General features: G+C 31.3%; 2 protein-coding genes and 1 long non-coding RNA gene across 4 annotated transcripts; 1 reads left to right on the plus strand and 2 right to left on the minus strand.

Annotated features, from left to right (window-relative positions):
* The first annotated feature begins 5,279 nt into the window (after nt 1-5,279).
* LOC106770013 (protein NRT1/ PTR FAMILY 5.2) lies at nt 5,280-10,364 on the plus strand. Of its 2 annotated transcripts, XM_022784931.1 has the most exons (5): nt 5,280-5,557; nt 7,819-8,036; nt 8,336-8,441; nt 8,622-8,901; nt 9,292-10,364. In XM_022784931.1, exons 1-5 carry the CDS (start codon nt 5,443-5,445, stop codon nt 10,154-10,156), a joined length of 1,584 nt encoding a protein of 527 aa, XP_022640652.1. In that variant the 5' UTR covers nt 5,280-5,442; the 3' UTR covers nt 10,157-10,364. The 2 variants fall into 2 exon arrangements, with proteins under 2 accessions (XP_022640652.1, XP_014511318.1); XM_014655832.2 differs by having other exon boundaries at nt 8,336-8,901.
* Nucleotides 10,365-11,840: 1,476 nt separating this feature from the next.
* On the minus strand, nt 11,841-15,875 carry LOC106772405 (NADH dehydrogenase [ubiquinone] flavoprotein 1, mitochondrial). Its single transcript, XM_014658796.2, has 3 exons — nt 15,723-15,875; nt 13,486-14,984; nt 11,841-12,195 (listed from the first exon to the last, which is right to left on the minus strand). The coding sequence occupies exon 2, from the start codon at nt 14,971-14,973 to the stop codon at nt 13,498-13,500; it is 1,476 nt and encodes a 491-aa protein (XP_014514282.1). The 5' UTR covers nt 14,974-14,984; nt 15,723-15,875; the 3' UTR covers nt 11,841-12,195; nt 13,486-13,497.
* A 1,996-nt stretch (nt 15,876-17,871) lies between these two features.
* On the minus strand, nt 17,872-19,614 carry LOC111242346. Its single transcript, XR_002669189.1, has 3 exons — nt 19,293-19,614; nt 19,058-19,128; nt 17,872-18,314 (listed from the first exon to the last, which is right to left on the minus strand). It is a non-coding gene; the product is annotated as an uncharacterized LOC111242346 (long non-coding RNA).
* Nucleotides 19,615-19,641: the final 27 nt, after the last annotated feature.

Here is a 19,641-nt window from a genome sequence, read left to right on the forward strand (position 1 = left end):
GTTGGGTTTATCGTATCAAGCATAAAACAGATAACTCTATTGACAGATATAAAGCTTGTTTAGTAGCAAGAGGTTTAACTCAAACTGAAGCTTGGATTATTAAGAAACTTTCTCCCTTGTTGTTAAAATCACAACTATTTGTTTTGTGCTTGCTTTTGTTGCTATTAATCAATGGTTCCTTCATCAGTTAGACGTTGACAATACCTTTCTCGATGATTTAACTGAAGATATATACATGAAAACCTCCTCCTAGTCTTTGCCCTTCTACTCCCAATCTTGTTTGCAAGCTTCAAAAATCTCTTTATGGTTTAAAACAGGCAAGTAGAAATTGGAATCACAAACTTACATCAGAATTACTCTCTCTCAGGTATACACAAAGTTCAGTTGACCATTCTTTATTTATCAAACATTCTTTTTCTACTATCACCATTATCCTGGTATACATTGATGATATCCTTCTATCTGGAAACAACCTCTCTAAAATCACTATTGTCAAAGATCACCTCCACAACAAGTTCCACAATAAAAACCTTGGAGATCTCAAATATTTTCTGGGTTTTAAAATTGTTAGGTCTTAAGCTATGTTGTGTATAAATCAAAGAAAATATTGTCTTGAATTGATTTCTGAAGCTAGTATGTTAGGATGTAAACCTGCTCTGCTGATCCTTCTGTTAAACTTCATGCTGATGAAGGTAGCCTTCTCACAGATCCTTCTTCTTATCGTCACCTTATTGGAAGGTTAATCTATCTCATCAATACGCGGCCCGACATTGCTTTTATCGTCCAGCAACTTAGCCAATTTGTTTCTACTCCACGTCAACCTCATATGCAAAAAGCCATGAGAATTATTAAGTATTTAAATAATGCTCCTAGTTTTTGTCTGTTATATGCTGCTGATAATTCCTTCCACATTCATGCCTACTCTGATTTTGATTAGGTCACTTGTGTTACCACTAGAAGATCCATCTCTGGTTTCTGTGTCTTTCTTGGAACTACTCTCATTTCTTGGAAGTCAAAGAAACATACCACCGTTTCCAAATCCTCTTCTAAAGCCGAATATAGGTCCTTAGCTTCTCTAACTTGTGAACTGCAATGACTGCAATATCTTTTAAAAGATTTATATACATCGTGTCTGAATCCTTATTCAGTCTATTGTGACAACAATTCTGCTATCCACATAGTCAAGAATCCCACCTTTCATGAGAGAACCAAACATATAGACATAGATTGCCACATTACTAGACAAAAGCTTCAACATGGTCTCATCAAGCTTCTTCGTGTGTCTTCTACCTATCAAGTTACTGACGTTTTTACCAAGTCTCTTCATCCTTCTTATTTTAACACTATTGTATCCAAGCTAAACATGCATAATATCCATGTTCATCTTAAGAGAGGGTGATAGAGATCTAAACAGATTTCTCCTTTTGTTGTGACTATTTTTAGTTTTCCTTCCTTGTATATATTTCTCTGTTTTTGCTTCCACTATAACATATACATTGCTCTTGACTTCATTCTCAATAATACTATTCTCATAAGCCTTTTATCAAACACATACCCTCGTTAACATTATTAACAAAAATATTACTATAGAAAATAACATTATTAACAAAAAAATTAATGTAAAAAATAAATATTCATCTGGATGCATTTGATCAACAACATTCCTCTTACTCGTTTCATAAATTCAACAAAAATTGTGTAATATATAGTACTAAAGACTAGTACTTGTGTGTTCTACTAGTTTGTGTAGTTATCAACCGATTTCTCACTTTAATAATTAGTAACAACATAGATTACAAATAGGGTAGCTTCTAAAAGTCTGTGTTAAAGGCTTCTCTCAATCCCATGTGTGAATAATATACATACCATCATCCGTAATAATTTCTCACTGATGAACTTCATGAATAATTTCCCAGCACTCAAACCTCTGTAGGTAATATATACGTCTAAGTAATATATAAGGACCCCGTTTAGTATTTATATTAAGTCACACTTTTAAAGAGAATCTCAATCTAACCCAAAAAAGATGGTATTTTTAGAATCAATCAATATAATCCATGATGATATCATGTATATTATAAGAAAATGTAATGAGAGAATAAATTTATATTATATTAATAAATAATTAATTTTTTAACTATGTAGTAAAAGACTTAATTTATAATCATTTGTATATATTAGACTTGAATATACCAGTATGTATCTTAAAATCCTTTACTGTCTATTTTATAGAGCGCGCAGTAATACTTTTATGAAAACGATAATTTATAACTTTTTTTCTTATTTTGTCAACATTTAGTACATCTGATTTTAGTTTGTATTCTCGCCATAAAAATTATATATTTATTAAATTTTTAAATATTTTTTATTTTCAATATATATATATATATATATATATATATTTATAAGAAATCTTTTTTCATTTATTTTATAATTTATTTGGAATATGTTCTTCATTTTCAGAATATTTAATTATTTTATAAATTGACCAGAGGTAGACCCTTTTGTTAGAAAAAGGGTGGTAAAGCTTTCCCAACTACGCATTTTCCACGGTCAAATATGTCAAATTTCTTTTCTAACAACACGTTTTAAACATCTTCCAAATGATATTTAAATAGAAAAATTGAAGATTTTATTGTATTTTTTTCACTCAATAGGTTACTTTTTTTTACTCAATCATTAAAGTACCTTTATAGTTGCATAAAAAAAACGCGTGCAAGTACATATTTATTTTAATATATGCTTATCATATCATTTGTTAATTAAAAGTCAAAAAAATTATTTATTATATACTAAAATGTATCAATATAAATAACTTTTATGTGAGGTTAATTAATAATAAATATAATAAGTATTCTATGTTTAAAAATTCGTCATCAGTATCATAATATTTTTTTCCATTAGTTAACACCATTTTACACCAATGTCATCTTTGGAATAATTGCGAGAAGAAACTTATACACTCACTATATGAACCCATAGAAACCTTACCTGTAACAAGAGATAATTGTCACTATTATGGTTAATAAGAATTTTAATAAGGTGTTGTCTATATAATCAATTATCAATTATTTATTTATTTATCTAAATTGTTTTCATAATTTTATTAAACGTATATGGGCATAAGTTAAAAAATTATTTATTTAATATTTACAACTTTAATTGCAATAAAGTATTAAATATTTATTTATTAAATAATTGGTGAAATTAATATATTTATTAAAAGCAATAATTTATTTATCAAAATGAAACAATTATAATTTAATAATTTATCACTTACAAATTGAAATAAAATAAATGCATAAAAGTTCATATTATATTAATATTTATTAATTTAATATTTAAAAATTTAATTACAATAAAATATGTATTAGTTATATAATTAGTCAAACTAATATTCTCAATTAAATTTATTAATTTATTAAAATTTATTAAATGAGTAATTATTATTATTTTTATTATTTATTAATTAAATAATTAGTAAAAATTCTACTTTTTTTTTATACATATCAAGAGGTTTCTCTTATATAATAAAGGATATCTTCCTTTTACCTGTGAATTTTTGTGGAGTCTCTTAAGCCATTGTTTTTCAAGAGCAAATTTGATAATTGTTAGTTCGTTGTCTTATAGCTTCCAAATTTACAAATAACTTATATATTAAGCTTCTTTTTGAGGTGGAATAATGATTCTAAAATTTTTGTTTAGACTGGTGATACACAAAAATGGAGATTGTTCACTATTAAATGGTCTATTTTGTAAGGTTTTAAGATGAATCGTGGTTTGAAAGTTACTATAATATATTTGTTACATTTAGCTTGAGAGTTCATTATGACAAAATGACTTGGACTAAACTCTTGTGTATTTGATTTCTTAGGTCTAAGTATCATAAATATATATTATTTAAATCATCGTCAATTTGGCATGAATGCATATGATGTTGTTCTTCAAAATACTTTTTGGACACTAGGTGTGATTGTATAGTATTTGGAATGATCTCTTGTATTCTTACATTTGCTTATCTAAATTGGCCATAATTTCTTATTTTGACAAAGTAAGGTTATACTTTATTATTAGGCCAGGATAGGTACTCATTGGAACTTTTCTTCTTTTGTTGCCAATTTATGTTATTTTTCTTCTTAAATGATTAATGAGGATGACAATATGTCTAGTTGGATTCTAAACGATACTGGTGTGCTTTTTCAAAAGTTGTAAAACAATTTTGTTCTTCTGGTATGGAAAGAGTGGATTGGGGATTTGGTTTGGTTGAATGATGTGTCATCAGTTAAAACTTTGATTATTTGAAAATTGTTGTATAACTATTTACATATTGATTTGAATGTTCAAAAAATGGAGTAATTTTATGCTATATGTATTCTTTGTATGGTAATAATATTGAATATTTCTCTCATTTGCTATTTCATTGTTTTAGTATTATATTTTTATTGTGGGAATGATTTAAGTTTTTCAGAGCAGTTTTCTTCTTGAATTTGATTGTTTAGAATATGTAAATAGTTTTTCAGTCTTTTGGATTTGGTTGTTCAAAATATGTGGATAATTTTTATTTTTTAAAAATGCAAAATTCTATTTATATTCAAAGTTTCTCGTAAATTTTCATGTAATGATCAATGATTAATAGACTTTAAGAATTAGTATAGTTGAAATGTCAAAAGATCATGAGAATGTCTAACATAGCCTCTTTTTAAAATAATTAGTAAAAATAATTTTTATTACTTATATAATTTTTTTATTAACAAGTGTTAGTTATTAATTTTTGTTAATGGAGAAATTGAACTCACATATAGACTCCCTCCAAACCTTTCAAACTAATATATTTACTTATAATTTAATAGTTTAATATATACATGTTTAAGTACAACAAATTTATTAAATTATTTAATTAATGATTATAATTTAAATCATCATAAAAAAATTTAATTTAATTCTAAACATGATTTTGAAAAAAAAAAAAAAAAAAAGTCATCTTAATTCAGTTCCCGAATTCATACTGCCACATTGTGCTCACTCAGAAAAAAAAAATACATACATGGGAACCATTTGAATTTGATTTTTTTTTTCTTTTCTTTTTATTTAAGACATAAACTCATGACAAAAAAATATTGTTTTCAATAGAGCCATTGGTTAGTGACTAAATTTATTGGTGACGTAAAAAAGTTCTCATAAATAAGTTATTGTTCATTAATTACTTATTGATATTTTGTATACATATATATTGACCGTAGCATATATTTGAAGAGAAAGAAGATCATTTGCGTGTTTGGTAGAGTCTAAGAAAGTCATAGGATGTTCATTAAACGCGAAACATGTGTAATTGTTCTGTGCATAGTTTCAGAATTTTGCTGAGAATTTATAGCCAAACGTGGAATCTGAACACAAATCCAAACACATAGTTTTGTTTCTTCAGAACTGAAGATTATCTTGGCTATGGAAAGAGGAAGAAGAATGAATTATTATGCAGAAGATGGAACTGTAGATCTCAAAGGAAAACCAGTTCTCAAAGCTAAAACTGGTGGTTGGAAAGCTTGTTCTTTTCTTCTTGGTAACCTTCTTCTTCTTCTTCTCCCTTTTATCACCATTTCACTACTTTAACACTTTCAACATTATATTGCTGAGTTTTTCTCCTTATAAATCTTTACATGTTTATCTAGAATGTTTATATCTATCCAAATTTTAGATTTCATGTAGAAAATTAGTTTTATCCATCATAAAATATCTATGTAATGATTATTTTCTTTATATATTTTCTTTTTTCATATTTCTGGTTTTGAAGACTTGTCAGTTACATGTTTAAAAGAGTAAAAAAAAAAAAGTTAAAACGATGAAGATGAAGAAAGAAAGCATATAAGAAGTGAGATTGTAAAGAGAGGAGAAGAGTGTCAAAAGAGGAAGATGATGATGTCAAAAGAAAAAAATATTTTCAAGTTGAACGTGGAATGTTAGCTTTTCAACGTATGTTGTCATATCATATGTTATTAATGGGTTTCTTCTAAATTTAAACTTGATTATATTAATAGATCATGTTCATGCCCCTTTAAATAAATAAATAATATATTTGTTTCATTAGTTTTATTGTCATGCCAATACTTATGTACAATTATGTAGTTGATTATGTTTTAAGTTAATTCAATTTTTGTGTTTAGATCTTTGACGTTGCTTTTATGTTCTTGTTGTTAGTTATAGTTAGATGATTTCTAAAATACATTAATTGAAATGATTAACATAATAAAAATTATCTTAAATTGATGTGATTATTAGATTATTGTTAGGTGAGTAATTAAGTTAAATAAGTATTTATTATTTTATCAATTAAGTATACTTTTATTGAATGAGGGGTGAATTAAGTTCTTGAATGTGTGTTATGTTATCAAATTTAATCCTTGAAATGATTTATTCTATGAATATGTTAAAGGTTTGAATTGGTTCTATAGCTTATTGAGTATATTAGTTATATGCTTTATAAAGGTGTGTTGTTCTTATTATAATATAGGTTTAATAAGTTCGGAGGTCCCTATATTTGGAGGTTTGTTTCAATTGGGTTCTCCAATTTTTGAAGTGATCAATTAGGTCCTTAATTTTGTCAATTTGAATCAATAAAAGTCTTTCTGTTAAATGCAGTTAACGCCGTGAAGTTTTTGAACATGTGGCACGCTGACGCTTCTAGGTGGCACCATTTCAAGTGCATAGGTGGATTATATTTTATAATCCACCTATGCACTTGAAATGGTGCCACCTAGAAGCGTCAGAGTGCCACATGTTCAAAAACTTCACGGCGTTAACTACATTTAATGGAAAGACTTTTATTGATTCAAATTGACAAAATTAGGGACCTAATTGATCACTTTCAAAATTGGAGGACCCAATTGAAACAAACCCCCAAATATAGGGACCTTCCAACCTATTAAACCTATAATATATATATATATATATATATATATATATGTATAGTGTGATCTTATTAAGAGAGAAATAGACTTAAGGTCTAATATTTGAATAAATGATAAAACAATAACATAGCATATAGCATATCAATAAGATGTGTTAAAAAAAATCGCAATTCAAAGTTAGTTTCAAATATCAAATCAAACAAGAAAAAATAAATAAAATACATATTTTTTATGTATGAGATTATGTGTGTAAAATATATAAATGAATAGGAATCAAAACATTTTAAATTTCTTGAAATTTTAAAATTTTCAATAAAGCATTATTAACCTTGCTAATTAAATTAATCTTGTAAGAGTGATACGAATAATATATTCCTAATAAGAAATAATATTCTAGGATGCTTTTACATATAAACATGAAGTTATTAAAAACAAAGTAGTCACTGTAGATTTTTTATTAATAAAGTGATTAATATCAATAACTTATCAAAGTTTGGTGTAGACAATTGAAATGAAATTTCTTATATGATATGATATTGTCCTCAAAATATTCTACAAAAAGATTACTACCAAAACATTAACTATAAATTTATTAACTAGTGAGAGTGAAGTCAGATAGTTAAGGATTAAGTAAGAACTTTTTATACCACTTTATCTACTTGATGGATAACCTCTTTTAAAGTAGCTCCAATTGAGTAGCTGCAATTGAATAGAACTATTTGTTGTTTAGGTCTATGCTGTGATTTTCTTGGTGAGTCCTTACCATTGTATTGTTGTATGTACATGCATTCATGCATAAATCAAACATTGTCATTTGTTTCTCATAAGGTTGTAAATATGTAAAACAGAATTGCATTGTCTATTGAATTTATTGGATTTGATTTGGTTGAATAAATCAATGAGATGTGTGATGCAGTTTACGAGGTGTTTGAAAGAATGACATACTATGGGATATCATCAAACTTGGTTCTGTATCTGACAAGGAAGCTTCACCAAGGCACTGTTACTGCTTCTGACAATGTCAACAATTGGGTTGGCACTATCTATATAACTCCTATATTAGGTGCCTATGTTGCTGATGCTCATCTTGGCCGCTATTGGACTTTTGTCATTTCCTCTGTTATCTATCTACTGGTATGTCTTTTTACACATTTTGCACATCATTATCAAGTTCAAAGCCAATTCTGCCATGATCTTTGTGAAATGAAGTTCTTGTATGTCCAAATCTTTGTGCAAATCTCACTAACATATCTTGTTGAGTGCATCATCAATGAATAGGAAGTATCAATGTTCAGGTTTATCTTCCTCATTGTTTATAACGGTAGTGTTTAGGTATTGTACATTAGCTTAGCTTCTGCTACCTATCAATTTTTATGCTAACTTGTTAAATCTGTTGGCTTGGTTGAAAATTTAATATGTATTGGCATTGACAGGGTATGTGTCTGCTTACACTATCAGTTTCCCTTCCAAGTTTAAAGCCTCCTGAGTGCCATGAAATGGATGTGACAAAATGCAAGAAGGCAACCACACTACAGTTAGGTGTGTTCTATGGTGCACTATACATCTTAGCAGTGGGTGGTGGTGGAACCAAGCCCAACATTTCCACCATTGGTGCTGACCAATTTGATGATTTTGACCCCAAAGAGAAGGCACATAAACTCTCATTCTTTAACTGGTGGTTTTCCAGCATCTTCATTGGGACCCTTTTTTCATTCACAGTTCTAGTGTACATACAAGACAATGTGGGGTGGGCTCTTGGTTATGGTATTCCAACTATTGGGCTTGCTATAGCATTCATCACATTCCTGGCAGGCACACCCCTCTATAGACACAGATTGGCCTCAGGGAGTTCCTTCACTAGAATCGCCAGGGTTATAGTGGCTGCTGTGAGGAAAAGGAATGTGAATGCTACTATTGACTCTGCACAACTACATGAGCTTGATGTAGAAGAATACACAAATAAAGGGAAATTCAGGATCGAATCCACTGATACATTGAGGTACTAATATCTGTCTGATTCTCTTCTAATATTTTTTTGTTTTAAAAACTTTCCTTTCACAATAATTTCTCATCCAAACTCTGTTAAATTCTGAAAATAGTTTCTAAAATAAGTGTTTTAAAAACCAAAGAACAGAAGGAGTTAGGAGATTCTTTCTCATCCTGTTCTGTTCTCTTCAAACTTTGTTCGAGGGACAAACTTTCAGAAAACAAAAAATGTGCTTAGAGGACAAAATACTTTCAAATGTACTTAGGGTATAATAGTTTAGACAGCATAAAATTGTTTTGAAACCTGTAAACAAACAAGGTGTAATTCCAGACTATTTTCTCAATCATTTGATGTGTGATCCTTATACTATGAAATGTTATGTTCACAAGTACAAACATGCAGGTTCCTCAACAAGGCTTGTGTGAGAACTAGTTCAAGTACTAGTGAGTGGATGCTGTGCACAGTTACTCAAGTAGAGGAAACTAAACAAATCCTAAGGATGATCCCCATCTGGGTTGCTACATTTATTCCAAGCACAATGCTTGCTCAGACAAACACCCTTTTTGTAAAGCAAGGAGTTACTCTTGATAGACACATTGGCAGATTCAACATTCCCCCTGCAAGTTTGATTGCATTCACATCTTTCACCATGCTTGTCTGTGTTGTACTCTATGACCGTATCTTTGTTAAGATTATGAAGAGATTCACCAAGAACCCCAGAGGGATCACTCTTCTTCAAAGAATGGGCATAGGAATCATGATCCACATAGTGACTATGATAGTAGCATCTTTGACTGAAAGATATAGACTTAAAGTGGCCAAGGAACATGGGGTAGTTCAAAATGGAGGACAAGTTCCTCTGAGCATATTCATTTTGGCTCCTCAATTCGTGCTGATGGGATTAGGTGAAGCCTTCTTAGAGGTTTCAAAAATAGAGTTCTTCTATGACCAAGCCCCGGAAAGCATGAAGAGCCTTGGAACTTCATATTCCATTACTACTGTTGGCATTGGGAGTTTCATCAGCTCTTTTCTTCTCTCCACAGTTTCACGCATCACTAAGAAAAATGGCCACAAAGGATGGATTTTGAACAACCTGAATGCTTCTCATCTTGATTACTACTATGCATTTTTCTCGGTTCTAAACTTTCTGAATTTCATCTTCTTCATGTTTGCTACAAAGTACTTTGTGTATAGAGCTGAAATTTCAGATTCTATTGATGTGCTTGCACAAGAACTGAAGGAGAAGAGATCCAATGTGTCAAACTAATAGTTTCAAGTGATTAGTTGATTCAATATCGGTTTATTGACAGCTTAATATTGTAAACACCTATTTAACACTTTCAATATCTTTTTATCCCTATTTTTCTTTCTATCATCAATTACATTTATCATTTCTCTCCTATTTTATCATCAGATTCTATTTCTCCTGTTGATTAGAGATTGAAAAGGGAAGAAAGGACATAGTAAAAGCTCAAGTGTCAGAATAAATAGGGAATAGTTTAGTATTTGAAAGCTCATTAAGTTGTTTAGGGTGTGACCATTTTGCTTTTCCCTCTCTTCACAATTGGAAAGATATCACATTGCATATTCTGACAGAAAACAAAATTGGAGAAAGGAAAATGATTCAATATATCTGAGCAAGCACAAGATAGCGTGTATGCTTTCTAAAGAAAATGAAAGATGAATACAAAATGTTTGTCATGATTTTTTTTTTTATCTTTAACTACTGTGTAAAAGTTTAGTATTCTCCATCTGCTTCATCTAAGAAAAACTATTAGATCAGTCTTGCTAGTTGCTTTGGGACTAAATTATAGTAGGCAGTAGAGTGGAATAAAATCTGGTTTATATAATAAAACAATTATGGTTCAGAAAAATGAGAAAAGTAACTAGGTAATATTAGAAGCTTATTAAAAAACTAGGTAATATCAGCAGATGAAAGGAAGAAACTACAAGGAAAACTAAAAAGGATGAGTAATTTACCAATGTTTTTAATACTTACTCCTACTTTAGTTTTCTATGAACTGTCTAACCATTCAGCATAGCTCCAAGTATGCCCCTACTAATCATTAAGAAATTCAAAGATCTTTCAAATCAAATTATTATTCTATATAGAATGTATGGATGGTAAAAAAAATTCGAAGATTGACACAGTTTTTTTTGTTTTTAAAAACTTAATTTCATATATTAACATGGAAATAAGTAGTTCATTTCATTATTTTTACTCACAATTCTTTCCATTTCTTTTTTCTTTCTCTTTCATTTCTTGTCTCTCAGTTTCCTCTTATACAAGTTTATTTACTCCCAATCATGTGTTTGGTTTCACTCGATAGAACAAAATCAAAGTCAATTAATATGAATCTTTATTTTAATTTTATAAAATTAGTAGACATTTTTTAGTTGTTTTCACCCTTGAAATAAAATTCAATTTAGTTAAATATTTATTGCCATTTTATATTTGTACTATTAAAAAAATTTGTAAAATGATAGTACAAGTTTCCTAATTTTTATATTCTATTTATTCTACAAATAAAATGGTTATAACAAATAAATTATTGAAGAAATGTAAAGGTATGAAATTATTTTCTTACTACAAAATTTCTTTTGGTCATAGTTTGCCAAAAGTTGTGCTTGTTTGACAAATTATTATGGACATGATCAAGAATAGTTAATCATATGCTATAAGAACAAAGAACACCAAATGTAGGTAGAACTATGGCTGGTGTTACAATAAAGAGTAGCAAAATCAAAATACAGCAAATTGGAAGAAGTATTTCATAGAAGTCAAATATGTCATTTGCATGTAAAAGAAATAAGGAAATGATCTCGGTGCCTGGATTATAATTCTAGCCGAAAATTACCAAAGTATATATGGACATGTTTTAGTCCATGCATATAAATCAACAGACTTCATACAAGCAAGTTGAGAATGGTTGTTGAATAACATGTTCTTCTAAAAAAGTTAATCCAAATGAATAATTCAATCAAAGATCAAAGTTATGGTTATCCGGTGGACATGATACCTCATGATTCACTGATAACATGCGTAAGCATGAATTGTTTCTCAAAATTAATACAGTATACAGATATTATTAACAAATTACAGGAAAATGTGTCAAATGACAAGCAGGTACACAGTTTAAACTCTCCCAAATGGTTTCCCAGGTATGGTCCAGCCAATAACTGCTACAACATAAAAAAAGTAAATAGAAGTAGCGATAAAGCTACAGTAACCTGAGCCACCTATCTTTCCAAAATGACTGGTAATGTCTTATTCTGATTCTTGCTATCCACCAGACAGTCATACCCCTACATATAATACAGTTCATATGTAAAGAATGGTCAGGCCTCAAACATCATATAATCAAACATCCTCCATTGCACACCATAGTTAATGTTGATATTTAACTATAAATTTTCTTTCATATTTTTTATATTAAGATGGAATCAATCTGTAGCAATGTCGATGCAAAAGACGCTTGTCAACATTTATAAAATAAAGATATAAACCTAGCATTGTTTTCAGGTTAACTTTGCAAGTCAGAAGCATCTCAATCTCACGTGTTAAAAACTAACTATACAATAAGAAAAAGCATAAAATAGAAACCATATTGAACTCCACCACGGATAAAGAAATTATAATGGGATAACTTGTCTCCGACAAAAATGTATGAAGTGATAAAGTAAAGGTTCACGTACACTCTTCGTACGAAGTGGGCTAAGTTTACACGTGATTTAATACAAATTAAGGATAGATAAACCTTTACAACTTTCAATGTCACCATTTATATACACCTATTTATATACTAGAATAAAATTTACGCCTATTTATATACTAGAATTTGACTATATCTTTAGTTAATTTGAGATGTCCTATACACTCCCTCACTTTGAAAATTGAACATCTTAAGTATGAGACTAGATATTTGTGATTATTTGATAGCAGCACAATAGCAACTAGAAAACAAGCTACTTATTAGTGGAAACCAACTATGAATAGACCTACTAGAGATAGTTCTCCATTCTTTACAACTTTCAATGTCACCATCAAGATGTCGATTAATTGTTAACATCTTTCTTATTGATTTGAGGACTTCATAATATTGGATGACATTTTTAAAATCCCGCTGGTTTGAAACCCATAATATATACGTGGCATAACAGTTTCTGCATTCAAAAGGTAATTGGTAGGGAATGTGTTTGAAAGAGAAAATGCCTGTGTTGGGGGTTAGACCAGTGTACTGTTTACTAAGAGAGGTCATTCTGTGAGAGACTTTGTGCTGTGTTCGTCCTTTGTTGTTTGATCAGATCTCTGTTCTAAAGTTATTTTCAGATTTAATCCAAATAATATATAAAGAGAACTATCTGGTTTGCATATGCAATTCTCCTGGGTCTAATCATGCCTCTCTTGTGCCTCTCCAAACATCTAGTTGTTCACAGCAAAAATTTGAAAGAAAATATATTTTTTTATCTATTTAACCTTGTGTTTATCTAGCATTTCCAAGCTTGATCAAACATAAAATATGGAAAAGTCTGATAAAGAGATGTTTCTTTAAATGATTAAAAGGGTAAACAAAGGTAACCAAGTTAAGAAACAACCTTAGTAATATCCTAACCAGTGGCCTGCAGCAGCTCCCTTTCAGCATTCTCTCTAATCCTTCTCTCAAGCTCGGGCCTGAAATGCCTGATAAGACCCTGCACTGGCCATGCAGCAGCATCACCCAAAGCACAAATTGTATGACCCTCAATTTGTTTAGTTAACTCCTGAAGCATATCAATTTCTTCTAGCTTGGCATTGCCAACTTTCATTCTTTCCATGATCGTCCAAAGCCAGCCAGTTCCCTCCCTGCATGGGGTGCACTGCCCACAGCTTTCATGCTTGTAGAAGTAAGAAAGCCTTGCAATAGCATCCACAACATCAGTAGATTTATCCATCACAATCACAGCTGCAGTTCCCAACCCAGACTGGACAGCCTTTAGCGCATCATAATCCATCAAGACATCATCACATATACTCTTTGGAAGCAGAGGAACAGACGACCCTCCTGGAATCACTGCAAGTAAATTATCCCATCCTCCTCTAACACCTCCACAGTGCCTCTCTATCAACTCCTTCAGCGGAATACTCATTTCCTCTTCAACGGTGCAAGGCTTGTTCACATGCCCTGACACACAAAACAGCTTTGTCCCAGCATTGTTCTTCCTACCAAAACCGGCAAACCATTCAGGCCCACGCCTTAGAATGGTTGGAGAAACAGCCACAGTCTCCACATTTGTAACAGTGGTAGGACAACCATACAACCCAGCATTGGCTGGGAAAGGTGGCTTCAATCTTGGTTTACCTTGTTTCCCTTCAAGACTCTCCAAGAGGGCTGTCTCCTCACCACAAATATAAGCTCCAGCACCAAAGTGGATATGAACATCAAAATCATAGCCTGAGCCACAAGCATTCTTACCCAATAAACCAGCTGCATAAGCCTCTTGCCTAGCCTTTTCAAGATTCTTACGTTCATTCACATATTCACCCCTGATGTAGATGTAAGCAGCAGTAGCCCTCATTCCCACTCCAGCAATCAAGCAACCCTCTAACAGCTTATGTGGGTCATGCCGCATGATTTCCCTGTCTTTGCAAGTTCCAGGTTCACTTTCATCAGCATTAACAACAAGATAGGAAGGGCGGCCATCAGATACTTTGGGCATGAATGACCATTTGAGGCCCGAAGGGAAACCAGCACCACCACGCCCACGGAGGCCAGACTTTTTCATTTCATTCACAATCCAATCAGTACCCTTGATTACCAGATCTTTAGTTCGATACCAATCACCACGTTTCATGGCACCTTTCAGAAAAGGGTCATGTAGCCCATATAAGTTAGTAAATATCCTGTCCTCATCCTTAAGGCCACCAAAATGGGTTTTTTCTGGTGGTGGAGGAGGCGGTGGCGGCTGTGGTGAAGCAGGTGGCGGTGGCGGCTGTGGTGAAGTAGGAGTAGAAGCACCCTGAGTGCTAAATTGTCTTAAACCAAGACCCAATTTCTCACTACGATGTTGAACCAAGGCTGACCTTAGTGAAAGAATTCCCCTCATGATTGCCTTACCTGACATTAATTCCAAGTTTTAGAACAAAATATTTTGGGGTAATCAAATCGTCCACAACTATACATAATCAAATAAAATTGACTATTGACTACGGGACTAGCCAATAACATGAACACATGAATTAAAATTACCAATTACAATTACTCATAATCAAACCCTATTCAGCGCAATCAAATAAAATAGCATAAACAAGGACAAAACTTAGATGCAGTTTCATAAGTACTAATCACAATTGGAGTTTTATCTCTGTCAACTATGTTCACCTTTAAAGCAAACCTTAATCACTAAAATTATCAAGATAAAACTCTAATTCCCTTCTGATTGAAGAAAACAGCGCCAAAAACAACTACGGAGCTGTATCTAAGTTTTTTCCTAAAACAGAAAAAAAAAATAAAGCAACCCACAAAGAAAAATTCAAATTTTCTCCCAACATAAAATCCGACCAACAATTTCACACACAAAAAAAAAAAAAAAAAAAAAAAAAAAAAAAAAAAAACAGCGTATTCTGGGAAATTGTGGAAACCCACGAAAGACAAATAAACGCGATGGGTCTCATGCATCTGCAAAGTCTGGAAAGAAAGAAGAAGTGGTCAGATTGCATTGTACGCGAATCGTAACCACCAATATGTTTTGAAGGTGAAATCTGACACAGAGAAAACTAGGGACAGATTTGAGAAGGTCTAACATTGTTGGGTTTTGGAAGAACATGAATGAAAAAAACACGTGAGAAAACGTACCAGTGGCGATGCAATTGATTGTTCAATGGGATCTGATGAGTGTTGAAATTGGAACACTTTCTGCTGCTCTGTGTTGTGTTCTGGATTTGATTGCAACAAGGATTGTTTGTCCTGTGTTTTTTCCTGTGTTCTTTTTTTTTTTTTTTGTGTGTTGGGTTAGATTTTGGGCTTCTATTTAGCCACGTTGCGTTTTTGGAAAAGGGGTTTTTCATTCAATGGTAAAAGAAAATCTTGAAGTAGACATAAGTTTTATGACGAAAAAGAAATGCTACCAAACTCTTTGATTTTTATTTAATTTTTTTTCTTTTACTTCTTCTTTGTTAGAAAATTGGACAAATTTCAAGGGATAAAATTATGGAATTTATTTTAAAAATAAATTATCTATAATTTTTTTCTTATATACATATTTAAAGTGGTTTTTTCAAAATTGTAATAAACAGTTGTAAATGAATTTTATTTTACAAAGTGTATTCTCGAATTAGTTTTCTTAATTTGACTGGTAAATAAAATTAATCACTGAAATTATTTTTTATTATTATGTTGATATTACATAGTGGTTAATTTATATTGATCAACGCAACGTTAGAACAGTTAAAAACTCCAAAATAAGTTATATAAGATTTAGTTAGCTTTCAAAAACAATTAAAAATTGGAATTGATGCAACAACATGTTCAATTATAATAACAAAAGTATAAATTTCTTAAAATAATATTTTAATGAAATAAAAATGCAAATATAGATGGACTATGAGCGTATATTTTAGCTAACATTTCAAAATGAATTCATAATTTCTTAAAAATCATATAGAAGGTTATTAATATAAAATAATTTTGGTCAACCATAATTCAAAATAAATAAGGAAATGATACAAAATGCTTGCGATTTAGTTGGATTCCCTTATTAGATAAAAAAAAAAAGTATTATAAATTAAAACATAGAAATAATACGTAAACTATCAAATTAAACCAATTTCATCCGTTATAAATTTGACATTCAAAATTGTTTTAAGGTGACAACTATCAATAAAATGTTCTACAATATCATATGGAAACTGTACCAGTTTAAATACAATATTATTATTTTATTTTATTAATAAATATACTAAAACAATACCAAAATAATAAAAAAATTAGCATGCATAAATTCATAAAATTTAAATTTTACCCAAAAATAAAATATCATTAGTCATGACAAAATTAAGCTATAAATGAAAACCAATAAATTTAATATTATTATATTTTAGTTGAGCAATAAATAAACTCTATTAGCAAATACTAATCTCTTCCAAACCAATTTTCACTGATCTTACGAATCCATGACCAGTTCAATCAATTTTTAGACTCATCCTCTCAGGTTATCCAAATTTTTTAGTTAACTTATCGGTACCATTCTTACATGTGAACATGGTGCAACATAAATGATAATCAGTGTTATAAGGTATTGAGATTAAAAACAGAGAGAAATGAACTAGATGAGTGAAGAGCTTTTTCACCCTTCTTCATCCTTTGTTTATAGGATTATAACAATAGAAGACAACTAAGATTAAAATGAAAAACACTCATACACAACTCACACACAAACTAATTATTTTAACACTCTTCTTCAAGTTGGAGCATACATATTATATGAACCAAGTTTTGAATAAATAAATTCAATAAGATCTTTTAGAAACTTGTTCAATATATATGTAAGTTGGTCATTTGATCTATCAAAATTAACTTCTTAAATGAGATAATAGATATGGAAACTTCAGCTTAGAACAAGATGCATGTATGCTTTAAACCATCCAGAGAGAATATCTATAAACCAAATTGGATTCTCAAACCAGCATAGCCAAAAAAGACTCCTCTTGAAATATATGACTCGTTTTCAAGAATGTGCAGCAAACAGATGACAGTGGCCAACAGATAGCAAAAGTGCAAACACAGATTGATGAACAACTAACAGCAACATACAGAGAATAACATTAAATAGTAGTGGAACACCGCAAAACTTCAACTAGCACCATGAAACTTCAACTAGGATGACTTTGACAAAGGAGATTTCCATCAACTATCAGTAATAGGCAACAACAAATTGTAGGGATTGGATTGTCATCTAGTAAGGATAGGATTTGTAGTCGCTAAAAGTGACAAACTGCATGGGGCTATAGTCACTGAAACATACTTGGTCCTCACTTTTAAAAAAGTATCAACTTCGTCCATAATTGATTTGATGTGCATCAATCAAGTTCATTTCGTTAATTTTTCAAGTAAGAGTGTTAACAGTGTAGTGACGTGGCAAAACATTGTGATGATGTGACAAAACACGCGTAAAATATGTTGAATAAAAAAACAAAAAGGAAAATAAAATAACATCAAATGCAAATCATTTTTTTCTTTATCCCACATGGATCAACCAGAACGCGTCATATCATGATACGTGTCATGTCATCTCCACCTTCATCACCAAAAATCTGAAACCTTAATTCTCCTATATACCACCCAGCAACCATGCGCCATCAACATCCACTGTGCCGAAAATCGTGAAGTCACCATGGCGTTCAACCTTTATCATCGCAATCCCAAACTCCACGACCAACCACCATCAACCTGAAACCCAGAAACTAGTGTTGTCAAAACGGACCACCCGACCCAGTCCACCACAGGTTGGCCACTTAGTCAACCAACCCAACTTGACTCATTTATTAGCGAGCCGAAAAAATTCAAACCCGGCTCAGCACGAGTTGATGGGTTAAACGGGTTGGCTCACTTAATATAATTTTTTTAAATAAAAATTATAATTTTTTTGAAATTCATATTTAAATAAATTTCACTTTAAAGTGATTTTAAACTCCAAAGATAATTCAAATAATAATAATAATAACATACAACTCTCAAATGTAATCCAAAAGCAAATTCAAAAAAAGAATAAATAAGTTTATACTATTGATAATTTTTGTATCACTATCCACTTATAAGAGTCTTAAATGGATAAATTTATAATATTTTGCTCTCTTGAAATAATATTGAAACATAAAATAATTAATAATTAAATTAATCTAGGTGGGTTGGTGAGCAAATCCGGCTCGTCACAGGTTCAACCCAAGTGAGTCAGATTCTAAGTGGGTCGGATTGAAAATTGACCCGTATAAAAAAATTTCATTTTTTTCAAACCCATTCCAGTCCGAACCCATGTTGGGTCGAGTTGGCCTACGGGTTCTAACCGATTTTGTCAACACTACCAGAAACAACAAACATGTAAATATTGTGCCTGAATCACTAATAACCTCTAACATGCAAGTAACCACAAAAACCAGTAGAAACTGAGAAACAAAACCAAAGGGAACATTAACCCAATCTCGAGACCACGGAGAGCATCTCCTCCATGTGCCATCATTATCTTCTTCGTTCAACCACCCAATACCTGCAAAAACTCAAAAATTTCAATCACCTTCATCGCAAATCAAAGAACCAGAAAATTACCAAATCTCTTCACTAGAAAACATAAACCGAGAATCCTTTCATCATCACTGTATCACAAAACCTCGATGCCACCACCATAAAAACTCAAATCGAACTCAAACTCACCAAATCACGTTGCCACAAAGAAACCCTAAATTGTGAACTCCTTTGTGCTTCCTCACGCATCAACCATGTTCGTCTTCTCCATCAGACTGCGACATCACACTCGCTAACCACCGCGTCTTCCTCTTCCTTCTCTTCGCACTTGTAAACCCAAAGAACACAACAAAATTTATTCGAACCACCAATCAAAACCTCAAAATCCCAAATCAGAAAACCAAAAACCTAAATCCCCAAATCGTCATGGAACCCTAATCGTGAATCCCTTTCTTCTTCGCGCAATTTGAACCTTCAACGAGTCATCTCCATCACCAACCTGCAAAACCAGAAGACCTAGGAACTCAAAAGGTATAGT

Source organism: Vigna radiata, chromosome 8, assembly GCF_000741045.1.
Source record: "Vigna radiata var. radiata cultivar VC1973A chromosome 8, Vradiata_ver6, whole genome shotgun sequence".
In the NCBI taxonomy this organism is placed as follows: Eukaryota; Viridiplantae; Streptophyta; class Magnoliopsida; order Fabales; family Fabaceae; genus Vigna; species Vigna radiata.